Source organism: Odocoileus virginianus, chromosome 24 (assembly GCF_023699985.2).
Source record: "Odocoileus virginianus isolate 20LAN1187 ecotype Illinois chromosome 24, Ovbor_1.2, whole genome shotgun sequence".
Lineage (NCBI taxonomy): Eukaryota > Metazoa > Chordata > Mammalia > Artiodactyla > Cervidae > Odocoileus > Odocoileus virginianus.
Genome location: NC_069697.1, coordinates 4,212,515 through 4,227,358, shown reverse-complemented (window position 1 = coordinate 4,227,358; position 14,844 = coordinate 4,212,515). Strand labels below are relative to the sequence as shown.

The following is a 14,844-nucleotide window of genomic DNA, read 5'->3' as shown; positions in this document are numbered from 1 at the left end:
CCAGTTTAGATTCATCACTTTGCATACTCTTTAGCTAAAAACCTGAAACTCTCTTGCACTATTTTCCTTTACAGCCTCCTGACAAAACCCCCATGTTGGGAAAAGTGAAGGAATCTTACTGTCTGCATGCTCCATACCTGCTTCAGGGCTGCTGGGTGTTGCTGGAGGAAAATCATTAAATTAGGTAGAGACTATTTCTATCATTCTCTATTCAGCTTCCTCTCTCATTTTCCATAATAGCTATTTCAAATCTTCTCAGTCCTCAAAATTTTTGTTTCACTGTCTTCCCCTTTATTCTTAGGACATGATGTATGCCACTTCACAAAGAAACATAACAGCCCTTACATTGGAACTTGAGAAGTTTTCTGTCACTAAATTTGTGAAATATACCTACCCCTTCTTTCTTGCCTTTCTGGTACAACTGAAGAATTGCTCCTCATTCTTTCTAAGGCTAATCTCTTTTAAACTCTTCTGTTTTCTCAGGGACTTGTATCTTTACATATACACTGCTTTTATTCTTCATAAAGAATTATTTTTATTCTGTATTACAGCCTTCATGTCAATATTTAAGTATGTTCACATCTTCTCCATTTTAAAAATGAAACAAAATAAAAACAACAAACAGTTCTAAGTTCATTCCATCCTAGCACCAATTTCCTCTGCTCCACAGAAACGCTTTTCCTATGTTTACCAATGAACTTCTCTTCAGATCTGATATTTTTAAGTCCTGACTTTGCTTGACCTCTTAGAATTTGAAATTACCGATAAATTCATCCTTTTAAAAATATTCTTTCCCCACACCTTGACTGATCCCATACTCTTCTGCCTTTTCTCCTTACCTGTCTGGCTCCTCTTCTTCGGTCACCTCTCCCACTTACGTTTCACTAACCACCCGTAAATGTTGGCATGACATTCCCCACGGCCTCTTCTCTTCTCAGCCTATGCTCTCTTGCTAAGCAGCCTCATCTACTCCCATGACTTAAATTCCCTATGTATTCTAGCACTCCAAATATATGTTCTATGCCACTCCACACTCATGAGTTTCTGAACTAAATAACCACCTGCTTACTAAACATCTCAAGGTGAGTATTTCACAGGCAACCCAAAGTCATTATGTATAAAATGGAACTCATCATCTTTCCTCCCAAAAAGTTCCTTGTTCCCCTTTGCAATTAATGCCAATACCATTCGTGACTGATTCATAAATGTGAGAATATTCCTTGACTATTTCCTCTCTTGGATTATTTAAAACAATAAACTACAAATCTTATTATTTACATCTTCTAGAAATTTCTTGAATACTTCTCCAATCTCAACCCAGACATCCCTTGTTAACGTCTTTTTTCCCAGCCCATGATTTCACACTTGCCTTTACAGCAACTCTTTTCTATTTAAAATACAGATATTGGGTGTATGTGGTTAATGTTGTGTATTTTTTTTTTAAATTTCTTTCCCAATGGTCTACAAGTGTTTTCAGGATAGACACAATGAAAATAATGTGGAATTCTATTGCTTAGTTATTGCTTAAATGCACCTACTACAAATGTATTTAAATAAATAAAAGATCCTACAGGCAGATGCAACATGTCTAATAACAACCAATTTTTTTTCCCTCCACCCTACATCTTGTCCTAGCTCTGTGAATAAAATTATCACTTAAGTTTAAATTCTAAAGCTCATCTTTGACTGTACCCGCCTTCAATATTTAAACTCAAGGCTAATCTAATTAATGCTGTTTTATTTTACTTCACTGTGTTTTGCTTAGAAATGTATTATTTTAAAATTTTATTATTTTTTGATCACACTACAAGGCCTGTGAGATCTCATTTCCATGAACAGGGACAGAACCTGTGCTTTTAGCCGTGAAAGTGTGGAATCTTAACTGGAGCACTAGGGAATTCCCAGAAATGTATAAGTTACTACCTTTGAAATTGAAAATAATCACTAGGAAATGACATATGTAAATACTGCTTCAGTTCACTTTTTCTGATACATTATAAGCTATTTTAAGCTTTATATATTCTCTATAGATTCTTTTCTTTTGCTTATTGTTTTCTTTTCTCTCATTATTATTTCTGTTCCATTTATTTTCTGTTCTTTAGGAGCACTAATTTATAGATTTTTTTGGTCCATTTATTTTTATTCGTTGGAGGCTAATTACTTTACAATATTGTAGTGGTTTTTGCCATACATTGACATGAATCAGCCATGGATTTACATGTATTCCCCATCCCGATCCCCCTCCCACTAATTTATAGATTTATCACCCTACATGGTTCCTTTCTTTTCCCATATATTTTTACTTCTATTCTCCATCTTTGTGTTATGAAAATTTTCAAGATTGTCATTGACTCGTATTTTCCCTATTGCCAAATCTATTTTATTCTTCCATTCTGTACTAGCTTGCTGTTGCTGCTTTAACAAATTGCCACAAACTGGGTGGTTTAAAACAACAGAAATTTGTTTTCTCAGTTCTGGAGGTCTGAAGTCCAAAATCAAGGTGCTATCAGGCCTTTGCTCCCTTCAAAGGCTCACAGAGACAATTCCTTGACTCTTCCACTTCCATTTCCGGTGGCTCCAGGAGTTCCTTGATTTCTGAATATATCACTCCAACCTCTCCCTCCACAGTACATTGCCTTTTTCTCTTTTGTGTGTCTAGGGCTGAATCTCCTTCTCCTTCTCTCTTATGAAGATATGAGTAATTGCATTTAGGTCCTACCTGAATAAGATAAGTGCCTCCTCTCAAGATCCTTATCTTAAACACATCTTTTGCCATATAAGGCAGTATTCACTCTTGCCATGTATTAATAAGTTAATATTCACAAGTTCTGTGAACTAGGACCTGGATACATCCTTTAGTAGGGGGTCACCATTCAGTCCACTACACATTCAATTTGGCTTTCTTATTTTCACTCCTACTAAGTATTTTATAAGATTGTGATGAACTGATTTTTCTACCAACTATTCTTAAGAAAGATAGCTTTGACTGCCTACTTTGAGTGCATATCAAATAAACCTTGGGGTGAGGTGCCTAGTATACGAGCCAACCTAGATCCTTCATAAGTAGACTTTCCAATGTCTGTATCAAAGAAAAAATAGTTGTAAAAATTTCAAGACAAAGAAGCCTATGGGACAAATGGGTGGAAAGACGAGTAATCCTAACATCTAGTAGGTTCATCTTATCACTATAGTCATGGCACTAGCTACCTATTTTACACACAGTTATATATAAATATATATATATATATGTGTCAATGCTTCTCTCAGTTCAGCCCACTATTCTTCTCCTGCTCTGTCTACAGGTCACTCCTGTTATTAAGGTTAACAAACACCATCATCTTATCAGATGGAAATGTCATCTTTCCTTCCTCATTTTTCTGTGTAATTCCTTGAGGAGTATCGCATACAGCTAACCACTTTGGACATCACGACTCGTGTTCTTCATGTGGACTCCAAGCACCCTCACCAGTAGGATGCTTGGCTCCCTCGTATTTCACTGGCCCCTTCACTCTCCTCTGTCAGCTCTCTTCCTTAAGTTGAAATACTGTATTACTCTAGATCTTAGTACTTAAATTAACTCACGGAACTTCCTCTTCTGTGAGGTGCTCTCATTCAGGACTGCAATTCGTTTCTATGTCAGGGCCTTTATAGCAGCAGTTTACTTCAAACCATTCCCAGAGCAAATTGCACTCATCTCACATGCCAGCAAAGTAATCCTCAAAATTCTCCAAGCTAGGCTTCAACAGCATGTGAACTGAGAACTTCTAGATGTTTAAGCTGGATTTAGAAAAGGCAGAGGAAGCAGAGATCAAATTGCCAACAGCTGTTGGATCATAGGAAAAGCAGGAGAATTCCAGAAAAATATCTACTTCTGCTTTATTGACTACACCAAAACCTTTGACTGTGTGCATCACAACAAACTGTGGAAAATTGTTCAAGAGTTGGGAATATCAGACCTGACCTGCCTCCTGAGAAACCTGTATGTAGGTCAAGAAGCAACAGTTATAACCGGCCATGGAACAACAGACTGGTTCCAAATTGGGAAAGGAGTTTGTCAAGGCTGTATATTGCCACCTGGCTTATTTAACTTATATGCAGAGTACATCACATGAAATGTCAGGCTGGACAAAGCACCAGCTAGAATAAAGATTGCTGGGAGAAATATCAATAACCTTAGATATGCAGATGACACCACCCTTATGGCACAAAGTAAAGAGGAACTAAAGAGCCTATTGATGAAAGTAAAATAGGAGAGTGAAAAATTTGGCTTAAAACTCAATATTCAAAAAACTAGGATTATGGCATCTAGACCCATCATTTCATGACAAATAGATGGGGAAACAGTGGAAACAGTGACAGACTTTATTTTTTTGGGCTCCAAAATCACTGCAGATGGTGTGACTGCAGCCATGAAATTAAAAGATGCTTACTCCTTGGAAGAAAAGTTATGACCAATCTAGACAGCACATTAAAAAGCAGAGACATTACTTTGCCAACAAAGGTCTGTATCATCAAAACTATGGTTTTTCCAGTAGTCATGTATGGATGTGAGAGTTGGACCATAAAGAAAGCTGAGTGCCAAAGAACTGATGCTTTTGAACTGTGGTGTTGCAGAAGACTCTTGAGAGTCCCTTGGACTGCAAGGAGATCCAACCAGTCAATCCTAAAGGAGATCAGTCCTGAATATTCACTGGAAAGACAGATGCTGAAGCTGAAGCTCCAATACTATGGCCACCTGATGTGAAGAACTGACTCATTGGAAAAGACCTTGATGCTGGGAAAGATTGAAGGCAGGAGGAGAAGGGGACAACAGAGGATGAGATGGTTGGATGGCATCATCGACTCAATGGATATGAGTTTGAGCAAACTCCAGGAGTTGGTGAAGGACAGGGAAGTCTGGCATGCAGCAGTCCATGAGGTCGCAAAGAGTCAGGCATGACTGAGCAGCTGAACTGAACTGAATAAAAACCAATCCACATACTGAAAGTCTAACCTGTACATGTCTATAGCCTGTGCTACAGAAACAGTCTCCAATTGTGCTTGTTTCTCTTTGTACCCTTGCTTTCCTATACTGCATTTTCACCATAATAGCAAGAGCAATCTTCTACTGTTTTCTTTTCAAAGGACTTCCCTTGTGGCTTAGCTGGTAAAGAATCCGCCTGCAATGTGGGAGACCTGCATTGGATCTCTGGGTTGGGAAGCTCTCCTGGAGAAGGAAAAGGCTACCCACTCCAGTATTCTGGCCTGGAGAATTTGATGAACTCCATAGTCCATGAGGTCACAAAGAGTTGGACATGACTGAACAACTTTCACTTTTACTTTTCTTTTCAAATCATAGTTTGAGATCATGCCACTTATTTGCTTAAAATTTTCCCAAGGTTTTGTCAATTGTGTAGAATAAACCCCCAAATCCTAACTGGGCCAATGATATCCTATTTGGTTTAGTTGTCACCTAACTTTCTACCTCTAACCACAATCATTCATTTATCAAACATGCTAAACTCATTTCAAGCTCAGAGATTTGATAATATGTGCTCTCGCTTCTACCTGAAATATTTTTTAGCCATCTCTTCATCTTTTGGCTTTCAGCTCAAAAGCCACCTCCTTTCACAGATATCCTTATCTATATTCTGGAGAAGGAAATGGCAAACCACTCCAGTATTCTTGCCTGGAGAATTCCATGCACAGAGGAGCCTGGTGGGCTACAGTCTGAAGGGTTGCGAAGAGTCAGACACGACTGAGTGACTAACAATACTGTCTATATTCTATAGTAGTTATTCCCTATTTATTCTATGGCATATTTCATTATTTAATTAAATATCACCTGTGTACATGTTCACTTGTAAGTCTCTTCCAAGACTACAAACTAAGCATGGCCAGTCTTTATTGTTCTTGTTAGTGGACAGATTAACTTTTAAAAGCTATTCCATGTAGTTGATATCATCCCAATGCTTCCACTTTGTAGGACTGAAAGAAGCCTAAAAACTTTTGCCATTACTCTACATTCCAAATTTGTTTTTCATGCCTATATTCAAAGTCAGCAAAGCTTCCATTTAGGAAGTGGCTTTCTGAATCTAATTCGACCTACACTCATGTTTTTCCTTTCTCAGTTCAGTTCAGTTCAGTCACTCAGTCGTGTCCGACTCTTTGCGACCCCATGAATTGCAGCACTCCAGGCCTCCCTGTCCATCACCAACTCCCGGAGTTTACTCAAACTCATGTCCATCGAGTTGGTGATGCCATCCAGCCATCTCATCCTCTGTCGTCCCCTTCTCCTCCTGCCCCCAATTCCTCCCAGCATCAGGGTCTTTCCCAATGAGTCAACTCTTCTCATCAGGTGGCCAAAGTATTGGAGTTTCAGCTTCAGCATCAGTCCTAATGAACACCCAGGACTGATCTCCTTTAGGATGGACTGGTTGGACTTCCTTGCAGTCCAAGGGACTCTCAAGAGTCTTCTCCAACACCATAGTTCAAAAGCATCAATTTTTTTGGTGCTCAGCTTTCTTCACAGTCCAACTCTCACATCCATACATGACCACTGGAAAAACCATAGCCTTGTTGGCTAAGTAATGTCTCTGTTTTTTAATATGCTACGTAGGTTGGTCATAACTTTCCTTTACAAGGAGTAATCGTTTTTTAATTTCATGGCTGCAATTACCATCTGCAGTGATTTTGGAGCCCCCCAAAATAAAGTCTGACACTGTTTCACTGTTTCCCCTTTCTAAGGGAATACAATCATCAATTAGCAATCATTGTTCTATTTTCCTTTCTTTTTTTGACTCAGTCTCAGAAGCATTTTATTTATGTATTAAGAAGTTCCTTCTTAATCCTAGTATGTAGTTAACTTTTCTTGGAATGTTGATTAGGATTTTTTTTTCACTTCAATTACTCATTTTAACAACATTATTTATAGTATCCTATTGACCTGTAGGGAAATGTGAGGCTTTCCAATAAAGTTCTCCAGAAATGGAAGCTATTTTGGAAGGTAGTTATTTCCCATTATTGGAAAGTTTTTGGGTATAGGTAAATAATTACATGGCAAGTGTTAACAATTCAAGTTTCATATGGATAGCTTGACTAGAAGACTTCTGAAGTACTTTTCCACCTCTGAGTTATTATGATTCCTTGTATTTATGAGACTAGCACCAATTAATAATGCAACCTCCAGAGGTTAGTCAATTAAAAGAGTCCTTCATGTTATAAAACTTAGGTGCTCTGGATGTAATTCTTACAACATACATTTCAACATATCTTATTTTCTTTTTATAAAAATATGGAAATAAACAATTTTAGAAAATTATTTAAATCCTAATTAGCCTAGGTGCTATGAAATAATATCAAACTTAAAACTCCCTTTGGAATTAATATTTGGCTATCTACAGGTAAAATTAGTATGCCTAAATTATGACTCATTTTAGTATAGAATTACAAATATTTCAATATAAACTCTTTAACTGCTATCTTATAATTAATTCTTTTATAGTTCACAAAGACATTCAGAAGAATATGTTGAAAGCTCAGTCATATGGTGCAACCAAACTTCTAGGGAGGCTGGAATCCTTTAAAAACCCCCAATTTACTTTAATATTCTTTAAAAAATGTAAAGGAACTTACCCCGGTGCATAGTTGCATATGAAAAGTGCTGCCTGTTTAATGCGTCCAATACTTGAACATAGAGTAACAGCACAACCAACTTTGTAAGACCTGTCCCAAACAAGCTAAAATGAAATTTTCAAAGAAAACATAAAATTTAATTCCAAACATTTACTCTGCCATAGTGTAATCAATAGTATATTCAGTACACATAGAACTTTAACCAAACCAATTCAAGGTATATGAACTATTCTTCATTTGGATGCAGGCAAAAAATTATCATGAATTTAGTTAAGCATTTATAAAACTGTAATTGGAGAAACATTTCAATAGGTTCTACCAATACTGTATTCTTCGGATAAAAAAGTCTGAGAAAAAACTGATCCAGAATAAGGAAGGAAGGATCAATTTTCAACATTTTGTTAAATCTGAGAGTTCCAGGTTATTGGCAGAGAGGAAGAGGGAAATGGGAAGAGAAAAAGCCTTGGAAGATGGAAGTCATGAACAGAAAGACGAAGACGAGGGGACAGTAAGATTATAGAAGAGAAGGAAAAGAGATACAAGAGTAGAAAGTAACTGAAGGTTGCAGAATTTTTCTTTTCTTTTATTGAGGAAATTCTACTATAAAGTAAAATAAAGTCTGGGCTTTTCATTAAAAAAAATGAGTAGAAGAGCTGGTTCCTATAATGTAATTTCTTGCAAGACAGGTCTTGGAATGAAAATAGGAAAACAATTAAAGATATTCCAGAGCCAGAAAATAATTCGAGTGTCTTTAATTGTCCTGATACTTTTAAGTGAAGAAAGACAAACATTGTTTTGTTAACCTCTGTGGAATAGGAAGAAACCATTTGTTTTCCTTTTCTCTATTACTCTTGGCAATTTTAAAAGGGTGTGACTCCAAAAGAAATACAGCAATGCATTAAAAGACTAGAGAATAGAATGTCTGCAGCAGTTGAAGTCAAATGCAGGAGATGAAAGTGTCTAGGAAACTAGATTCAAGCAGGAAAAAACACAGAGGAGTAGGTCAGGGAGGAGACTTGCTTAGTTTACTCGAAGTACTGAGGTCATATAAAGGAGTTTAGCTTTGACATGAGTAAGATAATAGAGAGCCTCTCATTTTATAGAAGAAAGAATTGATCAAAAAATTTTCTGAAACATGATTCATTTGATGGAACAGAAAGACATGAGTTCAACATGAAAAAATTCCAAAATTTTAAGTTCTACATCAGAATTGACTAACTGAAAAATAATCATCTTTTAAATGAGCTTGGAAGTTAATTCAATAGTTTCTTGATTCCTGATACAAATATTTAATGAAGACCTAAATAATGTCATGTTGATGAGTTGAGAATACATGGATGAGAAGACAAGGTCCCTGCCCTTTGCATAGTATTAGATTCATACATTAATGATTATGAAAAATGTAATATATAAAATGATAAATGTATGCACAGGAAATAAAAAGTGGTTCAGCATTCTTGGAGTACAAAGTATTAGGGTGAATTGTTAGATATGAGGCAGGAAAATACTACTATGTATTTGCAATTAAAATGTTTTCATACATACATATACCATAGTATGTGTACTGATTCATGCAAAAAAAAAAATCAAGTCTCTTATTTATGTTTAAATACTCAATAAACTAGAACTAATTTTTATTTACTGTTAACTTCCTTTTTCAGCATGTGTTATTTTAGAAAGTTACCTTTCATCTTTGGGTATGGAGATTAGATTTACTATATTTAAAGGAATGTTTTAATTGTATGGTTCAAGCAAATAGAAGAAATTATGAATATTCAGAAGATCTAGAACTAATCAGAATTTTTATTCTATTAGAGGTAGTAATTTTACCATTTGAATTTATTTATAAAATCGAAACAATCAATAAGAACTTAGTAGTAAAGCAATTAAGGAGTCTATTGAATTAATAATATAAAATTAGATACCTGTAGATAGTTAGAACAGTTATCAGAGCAACTGTTCCTTTCAAAATTGTACTTTTTCCTCTGCTCAAACCAACTTCTGATAGCAATACTTGCAGTAAATTCATTTTCAGGGCCGACCCATATATTTTCACCAATACCATTAAATTTAGGATGGGCCATGTATAGTTCTTCTAAATGAGTATTACGCTCAAACACACATTTTTTCCCCCAAGCTCTAGCAGTCCGTGACAAAGCTACATCCCAAGTCTGAAAAAAAATGCAAAAGGCAAAGAAAACAAAATAATAATAATGAAGGCTTTTTCAGTGCTCTAAATCATTCTCCTTGAATTCTCATAGTTAGATTTAAGGAAAACAATTCTTATTTTGTGCCTATAAGTCTGATTTGTGGAGCATATTAAGGAGGAAAAGTGTTTTGAGATAATTATAAATGAAACAACTATTTCCTGAGATGAAGGCCTATGCATATTTTGTAATTAGAAAGTCAGATTGTTAGATGATGCAAATGATTGTAATATTCTTCCCTGCAATCTATTCAGAAAATGCATATTTTTAACCTCATGCTTTCTATACATAATAATACAATAATTTAACATATTTAAGAACTATTTATTGAGCACTGATTATATGCAAACTGTTGTACTTTGAGGAATAAAATGAAGTCAACATAAATTTTGTCCTCTAGTTGCTTATTGTTATTAGAACAACCCGAGATGATACATACATATATATATATATACACATATACATGTATATATAATTTTAACATATAGAGATAGTTTGTAAATGTTATACAAGAGGTACATGTAAAGCTTTATGGATGTTTCCAAAAATGTGAGAAAATGTCACAAGATGCTGCCATCTTCCATTTATGGAAACATCCAAAAATGTGTACTTCTGTCATATTTAGAGGCTTAGTATAAAGTTCATTGTTTAGTTAAGGACAAGAACAACAAAAAACACAAATAGAAAAATCAATAGTTCTAAAACCAACATGCTAGAAATGTACATTACAGTATATTTGAAAATAAACATTTCTGAAAACATTACTAAGATTTCCTTAGAGTTTTCTTGGTTAGTTTCATAGTTTAAACCGAAAATACATTATAGAAAATAAATCAGGCTTTTAGCGTATCTCCTCCCTTCCCACACAATTTTCTTTCCCAAAGGTAATCATTGTTCTATCTCCATGTACATAATATCCAAAATAAGATATGTTAGGATATTTTAGATGAATATTTTATGATTTTTGTCCTTACACTGTTTTAATCATACCACACACAATATTATTGGCCTGCCACATGCAGTTTTCACTCAGAGAGATTATTCCTTATTAGCACAAACAGACCTAACTAACTTTTTTTAAACTCTTCATAGTATTACATAGTGTGGCTAGGAGCATGTAATAAAGGTTATCATTCCACTATTGATGGCCCTTCTGATTCTTTCCCATTTACAAACAAAGCTCCATGGACCATCTTTCTACTACCTAATTTTGCATATTGCTTACACAACACACCATATGCTTATAGTGCACTAATCACTATTCTAAGTGGGTGTTTTTCATATTGAGATATAATTGGCACACAGCCCTGTATAAACTTAAGGTGTATAGCATAATACATGGACTTCCCTGGTGTTCAGCTGGTAAAGAATCTGCCTGCAATGTGGGAGACCTGGGTTGGATCCCTGCGTTGGGACAATACCCTGAACAAAGGAGTGGCTACCCACACCAGGATTCTGGCCTGGAGAATTCCATGGACTGTATAGTCCATGGGGTCGCAAAGAGTCGCGTAATACATCATGAAATGATTAACACAAAAAGTTTAGTGAACATCCATTACCTCATACAGATATAAAATAAGGAGAAAAAAATATTTTTCCCTTGTGATGAGAACTCAGGATTTGTTCTTTTAATACTTTCAGATAACATCAGCAGTAGTAATTATAGTAATCATGAGGACATTACATTCCTAGGATTTATTTACCTTAGAACTGGAAGTTTGTACTTTTTTTTTACCACTTTCATCCAATCCCTCCCCTACCCTCAATAACCACAAATCTGATCTCTTTTTCTATCAGTTCTTTTTTTTTTTTTTTTTGAAGTATAATTGACATACAACATATATCAGTTACTGGTGAACAACATAGTAGTTTGACATTTCCATACATTACAAAATGATCAACACAAGTCTAGGTACATCCTGTCTCTATACAGAGATATTACATTACTATTGACTATATTTTCCATGCAGTACACTTAATTTCCCTTACTCATATGTTTTGTTGCTGTAAGTTTGTTAATTTTCCTCACCTATTTCACTCATTCCTTGCCCTCTCCTCTGGCAATCAATCACCTCTTTTTCTTTTTATCCGTGGTTGTTTCTGTATGGTATTTGTCTTTTTCTGTTTGACTTATTTCACCTAGCATAATACCTTCTAGGTCCATCCATGCTGTCGCAAATAGCAAGAATTCACTCCTTTTTTTATGGCTGACTAATATACCATTGTATATACCATATCTTCTCTATCCATTCATCTATCCATGGCCACGCAGGTTGCTTCCATTTCTTGGCTATCATGAATAATGGTGCAATGAACATAGGAGTGTAGATACCTTTTTGAATTAGTGTTTCCTTTTTTCACCCTTTGGAAAAATATCTAGAAGTGGAATTGCTGCCACTGGAATATGTACTGTCATGGTTCTATGATTTGACTTTTTTATTTTTTTTCAGATTCCAAATATAAATGATACCATACAATATTTGGGGATCCCTGGTGGCTCAGTGGTAAAGAATCTGCCTGCCAATGCATGAGATGCAAGTTTGATCCCTGGGTCAGGAAAATATCCTGGAGAAGGACATGGCAACCAACTCTAGTATTCCTGCTGGAAAATCCTATGGACAGTGGAGCCTGGCAGGCTACAGTCCATGGGGGTCACAAAATGAGTCAGAGATGACTGAGCAACTCAATTCATTTCAGTTGCTCAGTTGTGTCCGACTCTTTGCGACCCCATGGACTGCAGCAAGCCAGGCCTCCCTGTCCATCACCAATTCCCGGAGCCTACACAAACCCATGTTCCATTGTGTTGGTGATGCCATCCAACTATCTCATCCTCTGTCGTTCCCTTCTCCTCCTGCCCCCAATCCCTCCCAGCATCAGGGTCTTTTCAGCTCTTTGCATCAGGTGGCCAAAGTATTGGAGCTTCAGCTTCAACATCAGTTCTTCCAATGAACATTCAGGACTGATTTCCTTTAGGATGGACAGGTTGGATCTCCTTGGAGTCCAAGGGACTCTCAAGAGTCTTCTCCAACACCATGGTTCAAAAGCATCAATTCTTTGGCATTCAGCTTTCTTTATAGTCCAACTCTCACATCTATACATCTATACATGACTACTGGAAAAAACATAGCCTTGACCAGATGGAATTTTGTTGGCAAAGTAATGTCTCTGCTTTATAATATTTCTTCCAAGGAGTAAGCATCTTATTATTTAATGGCTGCAGTTACCATCTGCAGTGATTTTGGAGCACCCCAAAATAAAGTCTGCCCCTGTTTCCACTGTTTGCCATGAGATGATGGGACCAGATGTCATGATCTTTGTTTTTTGAATGTTGACCTTTAAGCCAACTTTTGCACTCTTCTCTTCCACTTTCATCAAGAGGCTCTTTAGTTCTTCTTCACTTTATGCCATAAGGGTGGTGTCATCTGCATTTCTGAGGTTATTGGTATTTCTCCTGGCAATCTTGATTTCAACTTGTGCTTCATGCAGCCCAGCACTTCTCATGATGTACTCTGCATATAAATTAAATAAGCAGGGTGACAACATACATCCTTGACGTACTGCTTTTCCTATTTGGAACCAGCCTGTTGTTCCATGTTTACTTCTAACTGTTGCTTCCTGACCTGCATACAGGTTTCTCAAGAGGCAGGTCAGGTGGTCTGGTATTCCCATCTCTTTTAGAATTTTCTACAGTTTATTGTGATCCACACAGTCAAAGGCTTTGGCATAGTCAATAAAGCAGAAATAGATGTTTTTCTGGCACTCTCTGGCTTTTTCAATGATCCAGCAGATGTTAGCAATTTGATTTCTGGTTCCTCTGCCTTTTCTAATTCCAGCTTGAACATCTGGAAGTTCACAGCTCAACTAAACATCAACAAAATGTAATATCTGTCTTTATCTGGCTTATTTCACTTAGGACAATGCCTTCAAGTTCCCTCCAATTGCTGTAAATGGCAGGATTTCCTTTTTTCTCATGGCTGAACCATGAGATGTCCATTGTCTGTACTGCTACTTCTTTGTTCATTCACTCATTGATGGACACGGAGGTTGTTTCCATATCTTTGCTATTATGAATAATGCTGCAATGAACATAAGAGTGCATACATCTCTGTGATATTCTGTTGTCATTTCCTTTGGATGCAGCTATCTAAGTGTGGTATTGCTGGATCACACAAAACTTTAAAAGAAGTTTTTTTGAGGAACCTACACACTGTTTTCCCAAATTGTTGCATGAATATACATTTATTAACAATGCACAAAGTTTCCCTTTTCTCCACATTCTCACAGACATTTGTTTTCTCCTGTCCTTTTATTTATTTTATTGAAAGATGATTGCTTTACAGAGTTTTGTTGTTTTCTGTCAAACACCAACATGAATCAGCCATAGGTATACATATATCCCCTCCCATTTGAAACTTCCTCCCATCTCTCTCCCCATCCCACCCTGCCAGGTTGATACAGGGTCCATGTTTGAGTTTCCTAAGCCATACACAAATTCCCACTGGCTCTCTGTTTTACACATGGTAATGTAAGTTTCCATGTTACTCTTTCCATATATCTCACTCTCTCCTCCCCTCTCCCCATGTCTATAAATTTATTCTCCATGTCTGCTTATCCATTGCTTCCCTGTAAATAAATTCTTCAGTACTATTTTTCTAGATTCCATATATATGTGTTAGAATATGATATTTATCTTTCTCTTTCTGACTCACTTCACTCTGTATAATAGGTTCTAGGTTCATACACCTCATTAGAACTGACTCAAAGGCATTCCTTTTTTATGGCTGAATAATATTCCATTGCACATACGTACCACAACTTCTTTATCCATTCATCTGTCAATCGACATTTAACTTCCTTCCACGTTCTAGCTATTGTAAATAGTGCTATAGTGAACAATGGGATACATGTGTCTTTTTCAACTTTGGTTTCCTCAGGGTATATGCCTACGAGTGGGGTTGCTGGGTCATATGTTGGTTTTATTCCTAGTTTTTTAAGGAATCTCCATACTGTCGTCTATAGTGGC

At 36.3% G+C, this 14,844-nt stretch overlaps 1 protein-coding gene across 1 annotated transcript in view; it reads right to left on the bottom strand.

The window, feature by feature from the left end:
• GLIPR1L2 (GLIPR1 like 2) overlaps positions 1–14,844 on the bottom strand; it is a 33,127-nt gene that overhangs the window by 12,406 nt on the left and 5,877 nt on the right. Inside the window, exons 2-3 of the mRNA XM_020871890.2 lie at positions 9,540–9,785; positions 7,615–7,718 (exon numbers count right to left, since the gene is read on the bottom strand). Of these exons, the coding sequence (XP_020727549.2) occupies positions 7,615–7,718; positions 9,540–9,785 (350 nt within the window). The remainder of the gene's footprint in view (positions 1–7,614; positions 7,719–9,539; positions 9,786–14,844) is intronic.